General features: G+C 37.6%; 1 protein-coding gene across 5 annotated transcripts in view; it reads right to left on the bottom strand.

Moving 5' to 3' along the window:
- The window catches only part of ACAP2 (ArfGAP with coiled-coil, ankyrin repeat and PH domains 2), a 171,905-nt gene that overhangs the window by 67,328 nt on the left and 88,244 nt on the right, over nucleotides 1-16,333 (bottom strand). For all 5 annotated transcript variants that reach the window (XM_070789553.1, XM_019957630.2, XM_070789558.1 and 2 more), the window contains one exon: nucleotides 739-797. In XM_070789553.1, the coding sequence (XP_070645654.1) occupies nucleotides 739-797 (59 nt within the window). The remainder of the gene's footprint in view (nucleotides 1-738; nucleotides 798-16,333) is intronic.

Raw genomic sequence — 16,333 nt, 5'->3', positions numbered from 1 at the left:
GTTGGATGGCATCACCGACTCAATGGACATGGGTTTGGGTAGACTCTGGCAGTTGGTGATAGACAGGGAGGCCTGGCGTGCTGTGGTCATGGGGTTGCAAAGAGTCGGACACGACTGAGCAACTGAACTGAATACTGTATCCTAATCAACCTTATATGTAATATAATATATTCTTAGTCAGGGATTAAAAGAGAAAAACTGAAATTATTAATGTAGAAAAGGCAAACATCCATACCTGGAAAGGTCAGATTTTTTTTTTATTTCCAGTTTCATTTTATTTCACACATAAAATGTGATGACTGTGACACAAAAGGCTTGTTTTCATTACTTATTATGCACCTTCATAACTCATTCTCATAAATCCTATTATCTTCTCTACAAAGAAAATACTATATGGAGATAACTAGAATAACTGATGGTATTTCAACCACTTTTGGGATCTGCTTTTATTTTTAAAGGTCATCAGATTATTTATTTACGTTAAAAATTTGTTTTATCTATTAACAATTTGAACTATGTATCCTGAATACAAATTCCATAAGTTATTCATGGAAAAGCATGAAACCTGATTTCTTACAGAGTAATTCAGAAAAATATGCAACATAAAATTCACAAAGCAAAAAACAAATAAAAACTCCCATATTTTTAGTAAGTCTGAAAGTATGATTCTAGGTTCTCTCAAATGATAACTCCCAGAAGTAATCTTGGCTGCTTTTCTTTTCACTGAAATTGACTTACTCTTTAACAAAGTTCTGAAGTTGTGCCTTAATTGATCTCTGGGTTTGGTCAAATAGGATCTAAAAGAAAAGGAACATTAAACAATTAGAAAAGTAAACAAAGAAAAAAATTTTCATGTAGTTCTATAAATATTACATCCCTCCAACAATATTCCAATTCTAATAATACCTACACTTCTTACTGAACATTGCATAAGATATAAATATTTAAAAAAGAAACTGATTCTCAAGCCAATTTAATCTGTTAAAAAATAAAATTACTATTTACAGAGTAAATCAAATGTGTATTAATACTTAAATACAATTTTCAATCAGTTCCCTGACCAGGGACTGAAATACAATTTATTGCCTTGATTCTAACTCAGGCTTTAGAAGACAACCTAAAAGACTAATACAAATTCTACTCTATCCACCACAGGAATTTCTTTTTTCTAATATACTAAAACATAAGAAATGAAAACACTAGAACTTCCTTATACCTTAGACATTTCTCATTTGAGAAGACGTGTGGATTTCAATGTCTTACATTCTGAATTAAATAAATATTATACAGCCCTTAATTGATTGCTAAGATTAAAGACGAGGATAAAATTTTATTTCTTAACAAAAATATTTTACACCACTTAACGGATGCCACATATATTTAACTCTACGTGTGGTAAATTTCATAAGGCTTGGCATGGAAATGTCAAGTACTTTCATAATTTATAGATATACTTCATTCAGAATTTGAAACACAGCAGATAAACAGGCAGAAAAATCACTATTCAAAACAAAAAGAAAATCCTATGTCCTTCAACTAACTAAAAACAGCATCGAGATACTTCAATCTTTATGGAATCTGGCTAGAAGCAAAAAGTATTATGTCCTTGTCTAAATGCCAAACACACACGCACAGTATGGGTTGAGTACAGGGTTTCAAAATCTGTCGAATTCACTTTTAAAGGAAAAAAGGTTTTGTATAATGTTAATCCCAAAGTATTAAACCCAAGTTAAGCAGAAGAAATGACATAATAAAGATCAGATTGGAAGGTAACTAAATAGAAAACGGGAAATCAACAGCCAAAACCTAATGAAACCTAAAGCTAGTTTTTTAAGATCTAAAATAGATAAACTCCGAGCCTAAGTCAGCATATTAAAAAGTAGAGACATCACTTTGCCAACAAAGGTCCATACAGTCAAAGATACAGTTTTTTCAGTAGTCACATATGGATTTGAGAGTTGGACCATAAAGAAGTATGAACATCAAAAAATTGATGCTTTCGAATCATGGTGCTGGAGAAGACTCTTACGCCTGGACTGCAAGGAGATCAAACCAGTTAATCTAAAGGAAATCAACTCTGAATATTCATTGGAAGGGCTGATGCTGAAGCTGATATTCCAATACTTTGACCACCTGATATGAAGAGCTGACTCATTAGAAAAGACCCTGATGCTGGGAAAGATTGAAAGGAAAAGGAGAAGAGGGCAGCAGAAGATGAGATGGTTAGATAGCATCACCGACTCAATGAACATCAATTTGAGCAAACTCTGGGACCTGCCTATTGAGAAATCTGTATGGGCAAATACCTAGGGTTGATATTGCTAGGTTTTATGTAAATGTAGCTTTAACTTTACAGTATATGGGAGCTTTTTCAATACAGATTCTGTTTCTTCAATTCTATTTTTTCTTTTTTTGGTCATGCCATGAGGCTTGTGGAATCTCAGTTCCCTGACCAGGGACTGAACGCTAGTGACAGCAGTGAAAATCCTTACCAGTAGACCACAAGGGAAACCTGTTTAGTTTTCTGATATCTCCTTCTCAAAATTTCTTTTACTGAAGTATAGTTGATTTACAATGTTATATTAGTTTTTGGTAAATTAGTTTACAAGCAGAAATTTATATATTCAGTATACACACACACACACACACACTGAACCACTCTGCTTGTAAACACACATATATATAATACATACATACAAATATATATATATACACTGAATATATATATATGTATTCTTCATATTTTTTCCAGTATGGTTTATTACAGAATATTCAATGTAGCCCCTGTGCTATATATTAGTACCTTGTTGTTTATTCATTCAATATATAATAGCATCTGCTAATTCCATATTCCCAATTCTTCCATCTCCCACCTCCGTTCCCCGTTAGCAACCATAAGTCTCTTCTCTTTGTAAGTCTCATTCTGTCTGAAAGATAATTTCATTTGTGCTGTATTTTAGATTCCACATATAACTGATATCAACTGAGCTATCAGGGAAACCCCAGTGGAATGGCAGACCACTTCAGCATTCTTGCCCTGAGAATCAGATGAACAGTATGAATAGGCAAAAAGACAGGACACTGAAAGATGAACTCCCCAGGTCGGTAGGTGACCAATATGCTACTGGAGATCAGTGGAGAAATAACTCCAGAAAGAATGAAGAGACGGAGCCAAAGCAAAAACAACACCCAGCTATGGATGTGACTGGTGGTAGAAGTTAAGTCTGATGCTGTAAAGAGCAATACTGCATAGGAACCTGGAATTTTAGGTCCATGAATCAAGGCAAACTGGAAGTGGCCAAACAGGAGATGGCAAGAGTAAACATCAACATTTTAGGAATCAGCCTACTAAACTGGACTGGAATGGTTGAATTTAACATAGATGACCATTATATCTACTATTGTGGGCAAGAATCCCTTAGAAGAAATGGAGTGGCCCTCATAGTAAACAAGAGTCTGAAATACAATACTTGGGTGCAGTCTCAAAAATGACAGAAGAATCTCTGTTCATTTCCAAGACTAACCATTCAATATTACAGTAATCTAAGTCTGTACCCCTTCCAGTAATGCTGAAGAAGCTGAAGTTGAACGGTTCTAAGAAGGCCTACAAGACCTTCTAGAACTAATACCCCAAAAAGATGTCCTTTTCATTATAGGGGACTGGACTGCAAAAAGTAGGAAGTCAAGAGATACCGGGAGTAACAGGCAAATTTGGCCTTGGAGTACAAAACAAAGCAGGTCAAAGGCTAACTAAAAGAGTGTTGTCAAGAGAATGCGAACACCCTCTTCCAACAACACAAGAGAAGACTCTACACATGTAGAGAAGACTCTACATCACCAGATGGTCAATACTGCAATCAGACTGATTATATTCTTTGCAGCCAAAGGTGGAGAAGCTCTATACAGTCAACAAAAACAAGACCAGGGGCTCACTGTGGCTCAGACCATGAACTCCTTACTGCCAAACTCAGACTGAAATTAAAGAAAGTAGGGGAAACCACTAGACCATTCAGGTATGACCTAAATCAAATCCCTTACGATTATATAGTGGAATTGACAAATAGATTCAAGGGATTAGATCTGATAGAGTGCCTGATGAACTACCGACGGAGGTTCCTGACATTGTACAGGAGGCAGTGATCAAGATCATCCCCAAGAAAAAGAAATGCAAAAGGGCCAAATGGTTGTCCGAGGAGGCGTTAGAAATAACTGAGAATAGAAAAGATGTGAAAGGCAAAGGAGAAAAAGAAAGATATACCCATTTGAATGCAGAGTTCCAAAGAACAGCAAAGAGAGATAAGAAAGCCTTCCTCAGTGATCAGTGCAAAGAAATAGAGGAAAACAGTGGAATGGGAAAGACTAGAGATCTCTTCAAGAAAATTAGAGAAAACAAGAGAACATTTCATGCAACGATGGGCACAATAAAGGACAGAAATGGTATGGAACTAACAGAAGCAGGGAATACTAAGAAGAGGTGGCAAGAATACACAGAAGAACGATACCAAAAAAATCTTCATGACCCAGATAACCATGACGGTGTGATCACTCACCTAGAGCCAGACATCCTGGAATGTGAAGTCAAGTGGGCCTTAGGAAACATCACTACGAACAAAGCTAGTGGAGGAGATGGGATTCCAGTTGAGCTATTTCAAATTCTAAAAGATGAAGCTGTGAAAGTTGCTACACTCAATCTGCCAGCAAATTTGGAAACCTCAGCAGTGGCCACAGGACTGAAAAAGGTCAGTTTTCATTCCGATCCCAAAGAAAGGCATGCCAAAAATGTTCAAACTACCACACAATTGCACTCATCTCACACGCTAGCAAAGTAATGCTCAAAATTCTCCAAGCCAGGCTTCAACAGTAGGTGAACCATGAACTTCCAGATGTTCAAGCTGGATTTAGAGAAGGCAGAGGAACCAGAGATCAAACTGCCAACATCCACTGGATCATCAAAAAAGCAACAGAGTTCCAGAAAAACATTTATTTCTGCTTTATTGACTATGCCAAAACCTTAGACTGTGTGGATTCCAAAGAACTGTGGAAAATTCTGAAAGAGATGGGAAGACCAGGCCACCTGACCTGCCTCCTGAGAAATCTATATGCAGGTCAGGAAGCAACAGTCAGAACTGGCCATGGAACAACAGACTGGTTCCAAATAGGAAAAGGAGTACATCAAGGCTGTATATTGTCACCCTGCTAATTTAACTTATATGCAGAGTACATCATGAGAAACACTGGGCTGGATGAAACACAAGCTGGAATCAAGGTTGCCAGGAGAAATATCAATAATCTCAGATATGCAGATGACACTACCCTTATGGCAGAAAGTGAACAACTAAAAAGCCTCTTGATGAAAGTGAAAGAGGAGTGAAAAAGTTGGCTTAAAACTCAACATTCAGAAAACTAAGATCATGGCATCCAGTCCCATCACTTCATGGCAAATAGAGGGGAAACAGTGGCAACAGTGACAGACCTTATTTCTGGGGGCTCCAAAATCACTGCAGATGGTGACTGCAACCATGAAATTAAAAGACGCTTACTCCTTGGAAGAAAAGTTATGACCAACCTAGACAACATATTAAAAAGCTGAGACATTAGTTTGCCAACAAAGGCTATGGTTTTTCCAGTAGTCATCTATGGATGTGAGAGTTGGACTATAAAGAAAGCTGAGCACTGAAGCATTGATGCTTTTGAACTGTGGTACTGGAGAAGACTCTTGAGAGTCCCTCACACAGCAAGGAGATCCAACCAGTCTATCCTAAAGGAAATCAGTCCTGAATATTCATTGGAAGGACTGATGCTGAAGCTGAAACTCCAATACTTTGGCCACCTGATGTGAAGAACTGACTGATTTGAAAAGACCCTAATGCTGGGAAATACTGAAGGCGGGAGGAGAAGGGGATGACAGAGGATGAGATGGTTGGATGGCATCACCGACTCAATGGATATGAGTTTGAGTAAACTGTGGGAGTTGGTGATGGACAAGGAGGCCTGTCATGTTGCAGTCCATGGGGTCGCAAAGAGTCAGACACAACCGAGTGACTGAACTATACAGAACTGAACTGGGAGACAGTGAAGGACAGGGAAGTCAGGAGTGCAACAGTCCATGGCGTCACAAAGAGTTGGACATGACTTAATGACTAAGCAAAAACAACAACAGCCAAAGTGATCAGAAAAAATAGAAGACACAATGTCCTACAATAAGCAGAGAAAAGACTTCACCACAGACCCTATGGGTATTCAGAAAGGATAATCAGGGGATTTGTGGACAACTTTATGCTGATGAATTCAATAGATGAGATGGGTAAATTCTTTGAAAGACAAAAACTAATGAAACTCAACTGTTTTCTTAGGTCAGTTTCCCAAGGTACTAGAAATAAAAGTAAAAATAAACAAATGAGACCTAATCAAATTCATAAGCTTTTGAACAGCAAAGAAATCATGAACAAAATGAAAAAACCTACAGATTGGGAGAAAAAAATTTGCAAACGATGTGCCCTACAAGGGCTTAATTTCCAAAATATACAAACATCTGACACAACTCAGTAATGACCAAAAAACAACCCAAGCAAAAAATGGGTAGAAGACCTAAACAGACATCTTTTCAAAGAAAACATACAGATAGCCAACAGGTACCTGAAAAGAGGCTCGGCACTGATAATTCCTGGAGAAATGCAAATCAAAACTACAGTGAGATCTCACCTCACACCAGTCAGAATGGCCATCATTAAAAAGTATACAAATAATAAATGCTGGAGAAGGTGTGGAAAAAAGGGAAACCTCCTGACATTGTTGGCAGAAAAATAAATTAGTATAGTCACTATGGAGAAAAGCATGGAGAGTCCTTAAAAAACTAAAAATAGAGCTGCCATATGATCCAGCAATCCCACTCCTGGGCATATTTCCAGAAAAAAACTCTAATTTGAAAAGATATGCATCCCAATATTCACAGTAACACTATCTACAATAGTGAAGACATGGAAGCAACCTAAATGTTCATCAACAGATGGATGGATAAAAATTCTCAGACATAAAAAGAATGAAATAATGTCATTAGCTGCAACTTGAATGCCCTTAGAAATTAGTATATTAAGTCAGAGAAAGACATATATGATATCATTTATTCAGTTCAGTTCAGGTCAGTCGCTCAGTTGCGTCTGACTCTGCGACCCCATGGACTGCAGCACGCCAGGCTTTCCTGTCTATCACCAACTCCCAGAGCTTACTCAAACTCATGTCCATTGAGTCAGTGATGCCATCCAACCATCTTATCCTCTGTCATCCCCTTCTTCATCCACCTTAAACTTAGGTCCATAACAAAATCTGTATGCAAATATTTATAGCAGTTTCATTCTTAATTGCCAAAAATTGGGCACAACCCAAATTTCCTTGGAGAAACAAACTATGGTATATCTATACAATATCTATATCATCAAGAAAAAGAAAGAACTATTAATAACTGCAATCACATAGATGAATCTCAATGCATTTTGATAAGTAAAATAAGTCATATTCAAAAAGCTACAAGCTAAATGAATCCATTTATATGACATTTCAGAAAAGGCAGAACTATAAACAGTTTCCAATGGTGGGGAAGGGAGGGAAGGTTGACTAACAATGGTTAATAAGAGTATTTCTAGAATTAATGAATGGAGAAGGAAATGGCAACCCACTCCAGTATTCCTGCCTAGAGAATCCTGTGGACAGAGGAGCCTGGTGGGCTGCTGTCCTTAGCATCACACAGATTCAGACATGAGTGCAGTGACTTAGCATGCATGCATGCATTGAAGAAGGAAACGGCAACCCACTTCAGTATTCTTGCCTGGAGAATCCCAGGGACAGAGGAGCCTGGTGGGCTGCCATCTATGGGGTCACATAGTCAGACACGACTGAAGCAACTTAGCAGCAGCAGCAGCAGAATTAATGAAACTGTATCTTGATAGAGGTATGGAGACCCGACTGTATGCATTTGTTAAAACTCATAAAACTGTACACCACAAGGAATCAATTTTGTTACAACTGAATTTGAAAATAACTTTAATACCCACTAGGTCCACCCATATTGTCACAAATGACAAGGTTTCATTCTTATTTATGGCTGGGTAATATTCCTGTATATACACTATACACATAGTAGATATACCACATCTTCTTTATCCCTTCACCTGTTGACAGGCACTTAGATTGCTTCCGTATCTTGCCTACTGTGAATACAACTGCAATGATCATAGGGGTTGCTTATATTTTTTCTAATTAGTATTTTTGTTTTCTTTGATTAAATACCCAAGAATGAACCTGGTGGACCATACTGTAGTTCCACTGTTAGTTTTTTTAGAAATTTCCTTACTGTTTTCCACAGTGGCTATACCAATTCATATTCCCATCAATAGCACACAAGGATTCACTCATCTCTACATCCTCACAAAAGCTTGTTACTTAGTTATCTTTCTGATAAAAGCCATTCTGACAAGTGTGATGTGATATCTCACTGTGGTTTTGATTTGCATTTCCCTGATACCTTAGCGGTGGTGAGCATCTTATCATGTGCCCGGTGGTCATTTGCATCTCTTCTCTGGAAAAGTGTCTATTTAGGTCCTCTGACCTTTTTTTTTTTTTTTAATTGGGGTATGGTTTTGGGGGTTTTTTATGTTGAGGTATAGGAGTTCCTTGAATATTGGGGGTATCAATCCCTTGTTGCATATAACACTTGCAAATATCTTCTCTCATTCACCACGGTGCTTTCTCATTTTGTCAATGGTTTCTTTTACTATATAAAAGCTTTTTTAGTCCAATTTGGGCTTCCAAAAATATTCAATCCATTTTTGACTTTATTTTTGTATATTATGTGAGAATACAGTCAGTTGATTCTTTTGTATACAGCTGCCCAGTTTTCCTAACACCATCCATTAAAAAGGCTGTCTTCTCCCCATTGTGTATTCTTGCCTCCTCTGCCAGAGTAATTGCCCGTATAAATGTGGGTTCATTTCTGGACTCTCAACTCTGATCCCTTGATCTATGTGCCTGTTTTCGTGTCGTTGACATACTGTTTTGATTACTGTAGCTTTGTAGTATAGTTTGAAATGTAGGTGTGTGACACCTCTAGCTTTCTTCTTCAGATTGTTTTGGTTATTTGGGGTCTTTTGCACTTGATACAAATTTTAGAATTTTTTTTTCTAGTTCTGTGAAAAATGTCTTTGGGATTTTGATAAGGATTATACTGTATCTCTAGCCTGCCTCTGGTAGTGTGGTTATTTTTAACATATTAATTCTTCCAATCCATGAGCCTGTTTATGTCACTTTTATTTGATCAGTGATTTTTTGATCACTGTCAAAATTATCATTGATAGTTTTCCAAGTAGAAGTCTTTTACTTCCTTAGATTTATTCCCACATATTTTATTCTTTTTGATTCAATTGTAAATGGGATTACTTCAATGTTAGTACACAGAAACACAACAGATTTCTGCATATTAATTTTGTATCCTGCAACTTTACTGAATTCATTGACAAGTTCCAGTAGTTTCTGGTGGCACCTTTAGGATTTTCTATACACAGTATCATATGGCATCTGCAAACATTGACAGTTTAACACCTTCCTTTCCAGTATGGATTCCATTTATTTTTCCTGTCTGACTGTCATGTCTAGGACTCCCAATATTTGCCATTTGCTACAAAATGCATGGACCTAGAGGGTATTATGCTATGTAAAATAAGTCAGACAGAGAAAGAAAAATATATGATTTCATTTATACATGGAATCTAAAAAACAAAACAAACGAACAAACTTAACTAAAGAGAAACTACAGAAAACACTACTAAAACTAATAAGTGACTTTAACAAAGTTGTAGAAATAAAGTCAATGTACAAGAAACAGTGCTATTTCTGTACATCAGCAATGACCAACTGCAAATTGAACTTTCCAAAAATACCACCTACAACAGCACCAAAAAATAGGAAATGCTTAGGGACAAACTTGACAAAAGGTATGCATGACTTAACGCTGTCAAGAGAAATGAAATAAAACCTAAATAAATGGAGTAATACACTGTGTTCATGGATTAGAAAATTCATTATTAGTTAGATGACAATTCTCAACAAGTTAATCTCTAGATTCGATGAAATCTCACTCCAAATCCCAGTAAGGCATTTTACAGAAGTTTAATACTTGACTCTAAAATATATATGGAAATGGGATTTTCCTTGTGCTTCATGATTCCATTGTAGGAGATGGGTTCAATCCCTGGTTGGGGAACTAAGATCATGTGTGTCATGTGATGTGGCCAAAAACAATTTTTTTTCTTTATTTAAAAAGTGTATATCGAAATATAAAGGACCTACAATAGCCAAGGCTATGGTTTTTCCAGTAGTCATGTATGAATGTGAGAGTTGGACTATGAAGAAAGCTGAGCACCAAAGAATTGATGCTTTTGAACTGTGGTGTTGGAGAAGACTCTTGAGAGTCCCTTGGACTGCAAGGAGATCCAACCAGTCCATCCTAAAGGAGATCAGTCCTGGGTGTTCACTGGAAGGACTGATGCTAAAGCTGAAACTCCAGTACTTCAGCCACCTCATGCGAAGAGTTGACTCATTGGAAAAGACTCTGATGCTGGGAGGGATTTGGGGCAGGAGGAGAAGGGGACGACAGAGGATGAGATGGCTGGATGGCATCACTGACTCAATGGACGGGAGTTTGAGTGAACTCCGGGAGTTGGTGATGGACAGGGAGGCCTGGCATGCTGCAATTCATTGGGTCACAAAGAGTCAGACACGACTGAGTGACTGAACTGAACTGAACAATAGCCAAACTAATTTTGAAAAGAAATTGAACCAAGTTGGAATACTTATCCTATCTGATTTTAAGACTCATTATTGAAACCTACAGTAATCAAGGCATTTGCAGTATTAAAAATAGGCAAAAGTAAGATCAATAAAACAAAAGAGTCCAGAAATGATCCATACAAATGGGTCAACTTCTGTTTTTAACAAAAGACGCCAATAAGGAAAAGATAATTTTTTGAGGAAATGATGCTAGAACAAAAACTGGACAGCCTTATGATCAAAAATGAACCTTAACTCTTACCATGCAACATGTATAAAAATTACCTCATGATGGATCACAAATCTAAACTAAATACAGAGTAAATCTTAGTAAACTTTGGTTAGGAAAACATTTAATAGTACACAACAAAGAAAATTATAAAAGAAAAAAATCAATAAATTAACTTCATCAAAATTAAAAACTATTGTTCTTCAAAAGCTATAGCTACAAAAATAAAAAAGATAAGCCAAAATCTGGGAGAAAATATGTATCTTTAAGACATTTATCTGACAATAGACATACATGGAATGCAGAAAGAACTCTTATAACTAAGCAATAAGAAGATAACTCAATTTTTTTTAATGAGCTAAAGATCTGGTATTTTACCAAAGAGAACACATGAGTGGCAAATAAACACATGAAAAGATTTTTCAGATCACTGGTTATTAAAGAAACACAAATTAAAGCCATAAGACAATTAAAAAGACTACCCATACCAAGTATTGGCAATCACGTGGAACAACTAGAACTCACACACACTGCTCATATGGCATGTGTGCTAAGTTGCTTCAGTTGTGTCTGACTCTGTGCAACACTATGAACTGTAGCCCACCAGGCTCCTCTGTCCACGGGATTCTCCAGGCAAGAATACTGGAGTGGGTTGCCATGCTCTCTTCCAGGGGATCTTCCCAACCCAGGGATTGAACCTGCATCTCCTATTGTCTCCTGCATTGGCAGGCGGGTTCTTTACCACTAGCACCACCTGGGAAGCCCCAAATACATGAGACCTGAGTTCAATCCCTGGATCAGGAAGATCCCTTGGAAAAGAGAATGGCTACCCACTCCAGTATTCTTGCCTGGGGAACCCCATGGACAGAGGAGCCTGATGGGCTACAGTTCATGGCATCATAAAGAACCAGACACAAATGAGCAACTAATACTTTCACTATGTTTATCTTAGAATTGGATCTTCTAGCCCCTGTGGTGAAGCCTTCAAATGACAGTTGTTTACTTGCTAAGTTGTGTCCAACTGTTTTGTGAGCCCGTGGACTGAAGCCCAAAGTCTTCTCTGTCCATGGAATTTTCCAGGCAAGAATACTAGAAAGGTTGCCATTTACTACTCCAGGGTATCTTCCTGACCCAGCAATCAAACCCACGTCTCCTGCGGCTCCTGCACTGCAGGTTCATTCTTTACTGCTGAGTCACTGGGAAAGTTTTAGCAAAGATTTCATTAAAGACTCTGAAATAAAGCCACCCAGCTAAATCTCTAAGTACCAGGCCCAGTAACAATGAGATAATGTTTGTTGTTTTAAGCCACTATATTTGGGAGCTAATCTGTTATATAGCAATAGATAACTAACATATCCATCAATAAGTGAATGGATAAAGAAACTGTGATACTTCTACACAATGCAACATTATTAAGCAATTAAAAAAAAAAAAAAGGAATAGACACACAGACCATGATTGAGTCTCAAACTAATTACACAGAAAGAGATCAGACCAAAAAAAATTCCATTTACATATTAGTCTGGAAAATGCAAACTGATCAATAATGACAGCCAGCAGTGACTGACAAGGAATAAGGACATGGCAAATTGAAAAAGAGGAACTATAAAATGGCACAAGAAGATTTTTGAGGTGTAACTGTTATGTTCATTAAATTAAATGAGGTGATAATTTTATGGCAGTAATACATATGTCAACATTTATCAAATTGTACACTTTAACACACAGTTTATGTCAATTACTCCCCAGTTTAAAATATTTATATATATTTCACAGAAAGAAATAGAATCTATTATTACTGTTGCTTTAAAATAACAAAACATTAACTATCTAAATTCTCCAAAATATAGCATTTAGCTAGTTTATATACATTTGGATAGAATGAGAAGTATTTCAGGCAAATGTCAACAATCTTGCCAACATATTTTTAACATCTCCATTAGAATGAAAAATACGTTGCAATGCAAGGGCAATTAAGTAAAACTCTTGCTTTCTACTTACCAATTTTAAGCTTTTCAGCTATCTAACAGCTAACTGCCCACCCCCCACAAAATGTCACAAAGAGCTGCCCCAATTGGGCACTAATCTATACCCCACTAAGTTAGACTTCACAGCATTTCTTTTCATGTGCTAAAAGCAAAAAGCTTTAAGACTTTGCCTTGTCAATGTCCCTGGGAATTAGGTGACGAGGAAGTGTACAAGATTCTTCCCTAAAATTTCGCCCTTTACCTCATTTCCCCGTTTTCCTTGTGTACAGTTCTACTATCCTGACTAGTTGGGGGTTCTGATCCAGATCTTACCCACAGTACTCAGCAACCACCAAAAACTTTTATCTGGACTTTAAACCAAAAACAAAATTTGTTTCATCCTCAGAATCATCCTCGGAGAAGACAATCATCTTCGGAGAAGGCAATGGCACCCCACTCCAATACTCTTGCCTGGAAAATCCCATGGACAGAGGAGCCTGGTGGGCTGCAGTCCATGGGGTTGCTAAGAGTCGGGCACGACTGAGCGACTTCACTTTCACCTTTCACTTTCCTGCATTGGAGAAGGCAATGGCAACCCACTCCAGTATTCTTGCCTGGAGAATCTGGTGGGCTGCCGTCTATGGGGTCACACAGAGTCGGACACGACTGAAGTTGACTTGGCAGTAGCAGCAGAATCAAGTACATCTCAGGGCTTCTCTTCCAGGTCTACACCACAAAACCTGGGATGGTATAATAAAGTCACAGTGACAGATTCTGGCCAGGGTGGGGGTAGGGGGCTACCAACACAAAAGCTGAGATTCAGTTTCATATTTGGAAATGAATAGCATTATTCCTACCAACATATGCAAGACAAGTAATCAACAGTGTCATTTGATCTGCTAGTTATAAAAAGATCTTACTAAAGTGCATAAATACCATGACTGCTTAAAACCAATGGCTTACACTCAAGTTATTCCCCATTCATGTCTGTACTAAGATAAAGCAACACTATCTCTGTGATGTTCAGGAAAGGACGAAAGCTAAAATACACTACACAGATGGCAGGCATTCTAGGAAGTTTAGCACAACACAAGAATAGGCTACACATCCATAGATAGCTTTGAACTAGTTCCAATTCTTACCATTTAGGTCCCGTTGGCCGAGAATAAAATTTTGCAAAATCTTCATGATCCATCTAAATATTACTGAGCTAACACAGCAGTCTCTTCTGACGATCCTGCGTGACATAATCATTCCTGTCCTTTTCAGAATCTATAGGCACAGGGGTATGGCTGTCGACACTGTGGATTCGCTGAATCTTTAAAGTCTCATCAGGTCTGCTTATTTCAGGCCTATAATAATCAAGAAGACTCTTCTTTGTTTTATCAGAAATAGGCCCCAAATATGCAACTGAGTATCTATTATGTGTTACTGTTTTTCTACATTCTCTGCCTGTCCTAACTTATCCATTTATTAATATCTAATCTCTTCTTTCTCCCTTTCTTCATTTCTCTAATGCAATGGTTTGTCACTGGCTGGGTATGAATCAAACTCATTTGCAAAGCTAACAGAAAATACAAAGATTCAAGGTTGTTAAAGAAGGATACAACTCTTCCGCATTTTTTAACAAATTCACTAGGTGACTGTGTTATTCAAAGTGAAAGTGAAAGTCACTCAGTCCTGTCCGATTCTTTGTGACCCCATGGACTACACAGTCCATGGCATTCTCCTGGCCAGAATCCTGGAGTGGGTAGCCTATCTCTTCTCCAGGGGAACTTCCCGACCCAAGAATCGAACCAGGGTCTCTGGCACTGCAGGCAGATTCTTTACCAACTAAGCCATCAGGCAAGATTGAGACAAATTGTTCTGACCAGGGGTTCTCAAATGGTTGCACAGTATCATAACCTGGGGAACTTTTAAATACTCTAATGGTGAGATAATTATAAAAACTGGTGAGACTCAGAAATATATTTTTAAAGTTCCCCAGATATGAACCAGCATTATCCACATCACTTGACTACTTGTCAGAAATGAAGAATCTTCAGAACCAGCCCAGACTTACATTATCAGAAATCTGCCTTTACCAAGATTTCCAAATGCTTGTTTGGGGGAAGCAACACACTGTTTCTCAAATTGGGCTGCACACTGGGATGACGTGTGGTGTGGAGCTTTAAAGATTATGGATAGCTGGTCTCACTCCCAGGGACTGGATTTTAACTAGTCTGGATTGTAACCCACTAGCGCTCCACTGAGAAGAATTCATCAAGGTAGTTAAATCACCAAATTACTTTTGCTAGAGCAGAAACGGGCCTCTTTTCAGTGGATGTCATGATAGATACAGTCCTCTGAAGTGGACAAAAACAGTCTTGAGAGCAAAGGTTACCACATTTTTTCTGTAGAGCTAGACAGCATTTTAGGCTTGTGGGCCATGTAGTCTGTGTCACAACTACTCATCTCTGCCATTGTATGAAAATAACCATAGACAATACAAAAACAAATGAATATGGCTATGTTCCTACAAAAATTTATATGAAAAAGGCAGAGGGGCAACAGGCTAGACTTGGCCTGCAAGCCATAGTTTGCCAACCTGTGCTCTAGAAAAGTGACTCACAAAGTTTGGAATACATTAGAATCACCTGCAAGGCTTGCTCAAACACATATTGCTGGCTTCCAGCTTCAGAGTTTCTGATTTAGTAGAGCTGAATGGACTCTAAGAAGCTACCATTCTAATAAGTCCTTAGGTGTTGCTAATGCTGCTGGTCCAGGCACCACAATTTGAGAATTATACGGCAAACACATTACAAAACTCTCTTCTTCAACCACAGTGTATTTGTATATGAAAAAGTTATTAAATAAAGCAATGGCAGGAGTAAATGGTATAAGACTTCAACACAAAATATCCATTTTATACAGAAAGATTTGTACTTTAAACTTCTGCAAACACAAAATAAGAAACAAAGTTCTTTTATGATATTAGTTATAACTATATCAGATAAAGAAGCTGCTTAAAAAAGGTTACTCAATTAACAGCTAAAGCCAGAATGCCTCATAAAATTGCAAAATTGCATAATACGCCAACCTGCAAGGAAAATGTCACAACTTTGCAATTTCCAAAGAAGCAAAGGAAACAGAAAATGTGCCACATTCAAATAACAGAATTAACAGATGCATTTGATGGCATGTCAGGTAAACAAAGTAATAATCACTAACCAGAAGACAATGGTATCAAAGTTTTCATTGCTGTGTGATGATTCTACATGTTAATAATTCTTGTTCAAATTAACAACAGTTAAAATTTCTGAGTTTAAGATTATCTTGG

The sequence above is a fragment of the Bos indicus genome, chromosome 1 (genome assembly GCF_029378745.1).
Source record: "Bos indicus isolate NIAB-ARS_2022 breed Sahiwal x Tharparkar chromosome 1, NIAB-ARS_B.indTharparkar_mat_pri_1.0, whole genome shotgun sequence".
NCBI lineage: Eukaryota > Metazoa > Chordata > Mammalia > Artiodactyla > Bovidae > Bos > Bos indicus.
This window is presented reverse-complemented; position numbering and strand designations above follow the sequence as displayed.